General features: G+C 37.8%; 1 protein-coding gene across 1 annotated transcript; it reads left to right on the top strand.

The window, feature by feature from the left end:
* The first annotated feature begins 2,498 nt into the window (after positions 1 to 2,498).
* Positions 2,499 to 9,608, top strand: LOC145549947 (uncharacterized). The gene is made up of 2 exons (XM_081602965.1): positions 2,499 to 3,012; positions 5,565 to 9,608. The coding sequence occupies exons 1-2, from the start codon at positions 2,949 to 2,951 to the stop codon at positions 6,836 to 6,838; spliced, it is 1,338 nt and encodes a 445-aa protein (XP_081459091.1). The 5' UTR covers positions 2,499 to 2,948; the 3' UTR covers positions 6,839 to 9,608.
* The last annotated feature ends 971 nt before the right edge of the window (positions 9,609 to 10,579 follow it).

Genomic DNA, 10,579 nt, shown 5'->3' with positions numbered 1-10,579 from the left:
CTGATGGCGTTGATTGTTAGCAGCTTCTATCAGTCTGCCCCAGGGCAGCTGTGGCTACAATGTACACTGCTCAAAAAAATAAAGGGAACACTTAAACAACACTATATAACTCCAAGTAAATCAAACTTCTGTGAAATAAAACTGTCCACTTAGGAAGCAACACTGATTGACCCGATGAGGGTCCCCGTTGTCAATCAGTGTTGCTTCCTAAGTGGACAGTTTGATTTTGACAGAAGTTTGATTTACTTGGAGTTATATTGTGTTTAAGTGTTCCCTTTATTTTTTTGAGCAGTATAGTTTACCACCGTCATCTTGTAAAGCCCTTTGGCATCCTCTGCACTACATTAATTGCTAAATATGCATTTGTTTGGGTTGTTTTACCTTTGTCTTGGTGCATCACAGCCGCTGTAGTTTCTGAACATTCAATAAACTGCAAACTTGGACTAATTACCTCGTTAGTCTGTGAGTAGATTTAATTCCCAACAAACATCAAACTCTGCAAATACGTTTCATTAAGTATTTAACAAACAAAATGGCGTCTACCACGATAATTGTGTGAAATTAAATTATTGTCTTAATATAAAAAAATTGTTTGGTGCTGTCAGGCTCAGGGTCTGAGAGGCTTTTCCTTTATTTAGGCTTCTTATTTAGTGGAAACATTGATATTGATTATCCATCCATCCATTTTCTTACACCCTTGTCCCTAGTGGGGTCGGGAGTGCTGCTGGTGCCTATCTCCAGCTAACGTTCCGGGCGAAAGACGGGGGTCACCCTGGACAAGTCGCCAGTCTGTCACAGGGCAACACAGAGACACACAGGACAAACAACCATGCACACACACACAGGGAGAACATGCAAGCTCCATGCAGAAAGACCGGGGCCAGGATTCGAACCCAGAAACTTAGGACCCCCAAGAATTTAAAACTACTTTCACCCCTGGTTATAACACGTAATATAAGTTTTATAATTTATGTTACATTGTTTCATTTCTAATATAGGCTCTTGTGTCAGATAATCTAAGTCAATGTTAGAGACTAATTAAGTTTTTTAGATTTACGGAATCTCGGTTAGCCTTCATAGCGGGGCTGAACCCGTATTACACAAAGCACTGTAGCTAATATTAGCTGGTGGACATAAATACAGTAAAGTAATATTCCAATCACAATATATACACAATAATATGTCCATCTTACTTGTGAAATGTTGTCTGTGGAGCCCTCACATCAATAATCCATAGATCCGAACAACAATATCCCTCAGTGCTGAGGCATCATCTGCTGTTTTGATTGAGCAAAATAAGAGGATATACCGCTCCAAGATGGCCGCCGTATTTCCTGCGCCGGAGCAGCCAATGCGGGGTCTACTCTTATATTATGTCAATGTAGTAGTTTAAAAAGCTACTTTGTAAGGAAATCCAGCAGATTACATCGAGTAGACTTAAAGCCTTAATTCCTGACAGACCAGCAGGTTATGACAGCAAAAAAATGGCACGCAAAAACTGTCAGAAGTAATATTCAGACAGTGTGTAGAGTATATGGACCAAATGAGAGGTCTACAGCCTTTTCACTCTACATCCCCTTCTGTTTTACCTGTTCTTTATACATATTGACTTAACAAAAAAAAGAGCAGCGAAACCAAAACATTCTTCTAAGGAAATATGTTGTTCAAAAGTCCACTGGTCAGAACCAAAACAGGTAGGAAGAGGTGAAGAGAAGCAGGGTTTGAAACAATAAAACATGTTATCGTAACAAACTTATGAAAATGGTAAGTTAATATTTGCGTTTTTTGCAAACAGTTCTAAACATTAAATATTTGGATTGAATGCAGGCATGATAAATGCACTGGAAACAAAAAAGAACTAAACAGGGCAGAGGCAGTGCAAAAAATGGAGCATGGCCAACTGGAGGGGAGATAAGAGATAGAAAGAATAGAAACAATATGAGCATGAAAAATATCATGTATAAATATAGAAAAATAACTTGTTATTCGTAACAAAATGTCTTTGTTGCAGTGAAAGAAGAGCACTTCTGATGCAAATAAGATCAGAAATAGAGAGGCGTTCGAAGACCTAAAATGAAGGAAAAGCCGTGAAATAAAACATGTCTAATTTTGAAGTTGGACATTTGTAATTGTTTAAACGAGTACATCTCATACTAAGAATAATTTGCTTATTCGTTTCACTCAAAATGTTTAGCCAGGTACATACAAATACAAATAAATACATACAAATAATCTATATGTAGATATAGTTTTGGAGCTGCAGATCTAGTGTGATCCAGAAGCAAAGAAAAAGGACTGAAATCACCCTTTCTCATAACAAATCAGAAAAAAGTTTCACAAATCAGATAAAAGTTTCACAAGTCCCAAACATGGTTCCAAATATTCTGCTCTAAGAGCAGAGTAATTCAGTCTAGGTTTGAAGTGTCTAGGTGTTGTAGTTTTTGAATTAGAGCAGTTCTAATGTGATCCAGATGCAAAAAAAAGTGGTAAAAATCAATCTTTATTTAAGTTTCAACAAATCAGAAAAAGGTTTCACAAATTACAAACATGGTTTTAAATGTTCTGCTTTTAGAGCAGAATAATCCAGTCCGGGTTTGAAGAGTCTAGGTGTTGTAGTTTTTAAACTAGAGTCGATTAAAGATGCGGAACGTTGTGAAAAATTAGGTGGAATCGCCCTTTAGCCATTTCCTGAATCGGAAACGACCAACCTTCAGCTTCGTGATGTGATGATCTTATAATCCAGAAGGTGGCGGTAATGCAACAATATCATTGCCGACAGTCATTAAACCCCAAAGAAGAAGAGAACGACGAGGAAGCGGAAAGAAAGAAGATGGCGCTTGGTCTGTTTTGTTGAATGTTCAAGTGTTTCTCTAAACAGGTTTATCAACGAGCAGTTAATCCTGTTGAAGAAACAGTCCCAGAGTTTAATCGTGAAGTCCGAGAAAGAAATGGATGATCAACGCAGACTGCTGGACTTCTCCCGAATTCCCTGGATAATCTTACACCGAATAGGTAGGAAACACCAGGGTTTGGATGGAGGTTAAGGTTTAAGTAAACCAATCAATAAATTAAATTTAGAAATTAATAACATGCTAAATGTTAAATTAGGCATATCTTTTGTAATTCCAGATTTAAATATTATGAGAAATAAAAGAATAACAGATAAATTGATAGTATATACAGCAGTGACGTGCGGTGAGGTTCATTGCTGGTGAGGCTGACTGACTGACTTACGACTTAAATGACACAATGCATGTTATTGGACGTACGGAAATTTCGCGCAGGCAAACAACGCTGGGGGGCAAAAAGACTAATAGCCGCGTTAACTGTGACCCTTTTTTATTTGACTAATTTCATATTTTAAAAATATTTTTAAAAGATGTTCATAAAATGTATTACCTCAGGCGATCATCACATTTGTTACCTGTAATGTTCAATTACATAAAATTCTAGGACAGGATCTATTTCATTACATGTTCACACTTACCTGAAATATGTTAAATACAACAAATATTTACTTAAAGTGTAATCTATTTTATAAAATTTACTTGTCACCTTTATAGTTTAATTACACATTAAATGTTTAAAGATGGGCTCTTTCATCTGGTTTGTATTGTGATGTGGTGAGGCGGTGGACCCAAACGCAGCAGGCCGTAGACGTACTTTATGTGGATGTTATTTTAATGAACAAAATAAATCCAAAATCCTGGAAAAGACTTGCAACGTGGTGAGCAGGTTAACAAGCTGGACTGGCGAGTGGTGACTGAAAAAGAGGAGCTTAAGTACTGGGAGGTAGTAATGGGAACAATGGCCTAGCTAGGTGAGAAGAGTGACAGCAGGTGTGAGAAATATATATATTTCTCACACACATACATATATATATATATATATATATATATATATATATATATATATAATGTAGTACAATTAAAAAGAGAATATATCCAGAATAAGATTTGGACATATGTGGTGCACCTAAAAAAAATGCCACCACAGTGTTTTTTAATTTTATTTTATTAATTTCGAAATATTTTTATGTACAATTTATTCTATTTTCTAAAACAATTAACAAATTACACTTCATTTGCAGACCGGCATGTTGACCTGCCTACATTTATAGTATTTTCCTGAGGTAGGGACAGGAGCGGTAGTGGCGAAGCGGAACCTTTTTTTGGGGGCGTTGCTTCCAGGTTGGTTTTGGAATGTTTGCCTCAAACGCAATCTGGATGCTAACAGCAGTGCTTGGTCGTCATTGCTGACTTTATGTGTTTAATTTATGTGTGTGTTAACACTGTTACAGCAATCGTGACACTCGGGACCTTTAACACATACAGGGATAAATGGTACTCTCAAAATAATTAATAAACATATTAAACGTTGTTAGAAATAGTACAGCATATATTTTTAGAATGTAATTGGCAATGTAAAGTAATACGCAGGCAAAAGAAATCCAATGTCCAAAAAACTGGAAGCTGACATTTATGGTTTGTTTTTTTCAAATTTGGTGAGCAAATAAAGATCAAACTTGTCATTGTTTTTGGCGTCCGTCAGTCCGGTGTCGCGGGGGCAGCAGCAGCTTCAGAAGGGAGGCCCAGACTTCCCTCTCCTCAGCCACTTCTTCCAGCTCCTCCGGGGGAACCCCAAGGCGTTCCCTGTCCAGCCGAGAGACATAGTCCCTCCAGCGTGTCCTGGGTCTTCCCCGAGGCCTCCTCTCGGTTGGACGTACCCGGAACACCTCACCAGGGAGGCGTCCAGGAGGCATCCTGACCAGATGCCCGATCCACCTCAACTGGTTCCTCTCGACGTGGAGGAGCAGCGGCTCTACTCTACTCCAGGATGACCGAGCTTCTCACCCTGTCTCTAAGGGAGAGTCCAGACACCCTGCGGAGGAAACCCATTTCGGCCGCTTGTATCCGTGATCTCGTTCTTTCGGTCATGACCCAAAGCTCATGACCATAGATGAGGGTGGGAACGTAGATCGACCGGTAAATCGAGAGCTTCGCTTTTTGACTCAGCTCTCTCTTCACCACGACGGACCGATACAGCGCCTGCTTCACGGCGGACACTGCGCCAATCCGCCTGTCGATCTCCCGCTCCCTTCTTCCCTCATTCGTGAACAAGATCCCCTCTTCTGCTCTTCTTCCTCTTCTGCTCTGGTGAAAAGCCTAAAGTCCAACCCAGTGCATGCTGGTCCTACACCAGTCCCTATACTTATAGAAAATGGACCCGCACTTCTTCCTGTCTACCTTAGAGAAATAAATAATAGTTGAAACAAACAATTATTAACATACAAATAAACTCTCTAAATAAACCACCAAAATATAAAGTCAATGAGCAATAAAAATAAAGAATACCTTCAACATAAGAAATACTCAAAAATAATAAAATGTATTTTAACAATAATGACTAAATTTCTTTGGGCATCTGTTATAAAATGAATAATTTCATAATAAAGTGATTTAAAAAAAATCTGTTTTGTGATTTCTGTCACAAACAATGAAAGAATTCTCTCATTTACTTCAATAAAGTTAACAATTGCTCTTTTCCTCTGTTTTCTTGTCCAGACTGCCTGCAACGTACCATTTATAACCAGGAGAGAGAGAGGAGATCCACTCTGGACCAGGACAAATTACAACCTCTGCAGGTGAAACACGAACAAGAAGAGCCAGAAGATCATCAGATAAAAGAAGAGCAGGAGGATCTAAAACACCAACAGATAAAAGTGGAAGAGAAAGAAGTTTACTGCAGTCAGGGTGAAGAACAGATTGAATTCAAACAGGAAACTGATACCTGCATGGTGGTTCCTGTTGATGAACAAACAAACCAAACTGAATCAGAACCAAACAGGAACCAAGACATCTTCCAGGATGTTGCTGAAGCTGAGAACCGAAATCAGGAAAGAAGAAAACCTTTCTCATGTGTCATATGTGAAAAACGTTTCACTGCCAAATATACTCTCACTGGTCATATTAGAACTCATACGGGTGAAAAGCCATTTGCATGTGTGTACTGTGGAAAACGTTTTAGTATAAAACAGGATTTAACTAGTCACATGAGGATTCACACTGGTGAAAAGCCATTTGCATGCGTGAACTGTGGAAAGGGTTTTCGTCTAAAACGGCATTTAACTCACCACATGATGACTCATACAGGTGAAAAGCCGTTTTCATGCCTGACTTGTGGAAAAAGTTTTAGTCTAAAACAAGATTTAATTCGGCACATGATGATTCACAATGGTGAAAAGCCATTTTCATGTGGAAACTGTGGAAAAGCTTTTAGTCTAAAACAAGATTTAATTCGGCACGTGATAATTCACACTGGTGAAAAGCCGTTTTCATGTGTGACCTGTGGAAAAAGTTTTAGTCTAAAACCAGATTTAACTCGCCACATGATCATTCACAATGGTGAAAAGCCATTTTCGTGTGTGACCTGTGAAAAAGGTTTTAGTCAAAAACAGCATTTAACTAGTCACATGATGATTCACACTGGTGAAAAGCCGTTTTCATGTGTGAACTGTGGGAAAAGTTTTTGTCACAAAGTTAGTTTAACTGAGCACATGATGATTCACACAGGTGAAAAACCATTTTCATGTGTGACCTGTGGGATAAGTTTTAGTCGAAAACAGCGTCTAACTAGTCACATGAGGATTCACACTGGTGAAAAGCCATTTTCCTGTTTGACCTGTGGAAAAAGTTTTAGTCAAAAACATCATTTAACTAGTCACCTGAGGATTCACACTGGCGAAAAGCCATTTTCATGTGTGAACTGTGGGAAAAGTTTTAATCAGAAACAGCATTTAACTCGGCACATGAGGATTCACACTAGTGAAAAGCTGTAGAACTACGTATTTTCCATACATGTCGAGGTTCATTCTAAAAGTCATTTAGATGAAAACTGATTGGCTTTCATGTCTATAATGTGGGAAAATTGTTTGATAGAGATAATGAGTGGGGTGAATGAGATTTACCTTAATACATTTTTATTCCGAAATAAAACGTGCTGTTGTGCAGTATTTCTAGATTTTCATTAATTGTTCTGCACTTTGAAAGTTACTATATTAAAAAATCTTTAGCTCTGTCTTTAAAGTAAAACTAGGTTGAAACTGATGCTGTTATTTGTTTGAAATTATATTAACCAGTCTATATAAAAGATTTTCAAATAAATTAACATGCCCTTTTACTTAGACATGCAATATACAATACAAACATATTTTCCTTCATTGATTGTTCTTGATTGTACAAAGTATTTGAGATTATTGTTTCCAGTAATTTGTGTGTTGCTTTGTATAATTCTTTTTTCTGCTGTGGCTGTTTTCTATTAGAGATCACTATCTTTTTTTAAATTTAAACTAATTTAATCTATAAACATATAGAATTGTTTGATTAAGTCCTTACAAAGTCACTTGATCACATGCATTTCCTTTGGAAATGTAGTGAGTCCTGAACACTACTGCTGAAATTTGCATAAATATTTTAGTTTAATTCCATAATCATGCTTGCAAAGGTAAAGTATAATATATATTGAATAATTTTAGTATTAAACAGACTAACAACTTTTAACCCACAGTCCAATAAGAGTGTATAAGCTAACTTTAGTCAAACAGAAAACTTAAATATCAATATCATGTTGGCTTATGCTAGCGAGTTGATTAACGCGACTTAATCCACTAAATACAGGCGGTTTATTTTTTAGGTAAAAATAAATCTAACGTTAGCTTAAATTCTTTGATTACCATGTTGCGGGATGTTAGCATCACATTAACTCAAGCCATTGAATAAGTTAAGCTTAGCTTTTTTGTCCCAATTAAACAAAAGCTAATGTTACCTTAAATGCTACATCATGTTGGCTAACAGTAAATTAATCGAACTAAGGTAACTATTTGTAACTATTTTGTAGTCCTCTTTGCAAACTGGTCTCTCTGTCAGACTACCTGAGGGCAGCTGTCGCTTCTTTCAGCAATTTGTGGTAATGGGCGAATGACTAAAGTAAAGGCCATTTCATATACACAAAACAAGGCAATACCTTCAGCAGCCTATTTGTTTACAAAGAAAACTTTGTGGAAACTTTTCAGTTTTGACCCGTTTAACTGCTGGATTTGCACTCTAGATGGTTCTGGTGCCAGCACACCTCAATACAGATTTCCATACAGGTTTCCTCAGAGAGACATATAAACACCCTTGTGACAAAATGTAATTGGACCGATTTATGACTAATAAATGATTGCTTTTCAATTTCCGGTGACCCAATGTCAAATGTCAAACACTGTTTGACAAGGACTCCAACCTCTACGACTTTAGTTAAATGCCATTTAACTGGGACTCTAACCCTCTAGGACTTTAGTCAAAAACACTGTTTGACAAGGACTCCAACCTCTAGGTTTTTAGTTGAATTGCCGTCAACTGGGACTCTAACCCTCTGGGACTTTAGTCAGAAACGCCATTTGACAAGGTCTCCAACCTCTAGGACTTCAGTTAAATGCAATTTAACTGGGACTCTAACCCTCTGGGACTTTCGTCAAAAACACTGTTTGACAAGGACTCCAACCTCTAGGTTTTTAGTTGAATTGCCGTCAACTGGGACTCTAACCCTCTGGGACTTTAGTCAGAAACGCCATTTGACAAGGTCTCCAACCTCTAGGACTTCAGTTAAATGCAATTTAACTGGGACTCTAACCCTCTGGGACTTTCGTCAAAAACGCTGTTTGACAAAGACTCCAACCTCTAGGTTTTTAGTTGAAACGCCATCAACTGGGACTCTAAATGCTGCAGGATCAGGGGTGAAAGTAAAGGGGTACGGCAGGGTAATGTGTACCCCTAAAAGATTTAGCGGGGGTACGCAGTACCCTTAAGAGAGGAGCGGCTGTCTGCTGTAAAAAAATCAATGGGTTCACTGTGCAGCTGTGAGTTCACCCACTAATCAGCCGTGACTGATTAGTTTTTCAAGAACAATCTAAGACACGACTTAATCAGTTAATAACTTTTTTCTCATTTCATATTGTTTCTGAACTGTTCGTGCTTTGCTAGAGCAGCGGGGCGACATGTCGATCGCGGAAGGTTTTGAGTCGATCTCGGCATTAGGTGACAAACTGTGAACGTCGCCAGGACGCCGAGCAGCACGTCCTCCTCTGACTCGCTTAAAACGTTAGTAACTTTATTAAAGAACAACAACAAAAAAATCAATATAACGTGCTCAAATTAATGACACAATAACAATAATCTCAGTGATTATTGTGTCAACAAGGTGTTGCGCAATTCTGTGCGTTTTGGTTCCATTATCAAAATAACCAGCAGAGCAGGAGTTTAAAATGAACTAATCAACCACCACTGTGTTCGGGGGAGCGCTTATTAATAATAAATATCAAGCCTGCAAACCTAATATTGTAACGGACTGAATGTTATGTCTTTAACATAATCTCGGCTCGGCTTGTGGAGCGCAGGAGGTTGCCATAGCAACGGCTGTGCTTAAATGACAGAGACGGAGAGTAAAAAGGTGCGAGTGGTTTAGAGTTGATCACCTGTTCAGGTTGTTTTACCTTTTTTTACCTTTGCATTGGCTTATCACAGCCACTGTAGTTTTTGAACGTTCAATAAACGACAAACTTGGACTAATTACCTCGTTCTTTGTGAGTATAAGTCATTTACAACAAACATCAAACACGGTAAATGTGTTTCATTAAGTATTTAACAAACAAATGGCTTCTACCGTGATAATTATGTGAAATTAAATTAATTGTCTGATATAAAAAAAATAGTTTGGTGCTTTGAGCTCTGTTCTGCCCCAGGCTGGAAGTTGGAAATGTCTTAATTAGTTTTAGAAAGTTCTATAGTATTAATCTGTATTTTATTTTGAAAGATAATTTTGAGATGATAGTGCATTGTGGGTAGCAGAGGCAGTTGCAGTTTGGAATACCTGTTCACAGAGAGAAAGCCTGCCTGTTAATGTATGAACTTCACCTCCTGTGTTGTCAATCTTTTCTTACACCTCCGACAACAATGGCTGTTCAATCTATGTTCTGTTTGGTGTTAGATGTTTTGTTAGTTTATTTTGAGATTGTTTTCCAAATGTGTTTATTCTAGAAAAGCCATATCCTGATAGTTTTTGTTTACATAGCAACAGTTGCTACGTGACTGTTTCTTAACTGCAGCTAAGGTCAATTCTATTCAGAATTGTTTATTCTGTGTACTTAGAGCTGATGCATAGTTTATTTTTTCTGTTTCTTATAGTTTCACTCAACTTTTCATTGAGCTTTTCTACACCACTGAGCTTTTCTACACCACTGCTCAAAGTTGTGTCAAGAAAACGTAGTAGAGGAGCAAGACGATCAGCTTCCTGGCTCATGGAATTGAGTATGGCTTGCAGTTGATCTACGTTAACATACATAGAGTATTTAACACGTAGTGATAACAGTATAAGCTCAGAGTCTGAGAGGCTTTTCCTTTATCTAACAATTTTTTTTGCCTCTTATTTAGTGGAAATATTGATGCTGATGAGATTTTCTCCAAAATAATAACCTTTTTCAACCTTCATAGCTCCACTGTTGAAAATGAGAAACATTCACAAATGACATTGAAATAAAATC

The sequence above is a fragment of the Poecilia reticulata genome, chromosome 22 (assembly GCF_904066995.2).
Source record: "Poecilia reticulata chromosome 22, P_reticulata-male-v2, whole genome shotgun sequence".
NCBI classification, from domain to species: domain Eukaryota; kingdom Metazoa; phylum Chordata; class Actinopteri; order Cyprinodontiformes; family Poeciliidae; genus Poecilia; species Poecilia reticulata.
Note: the sequence above shows the minus strand (reverse complement) of the source record. Positions and strands in the feature narration are given on the sequence as shown.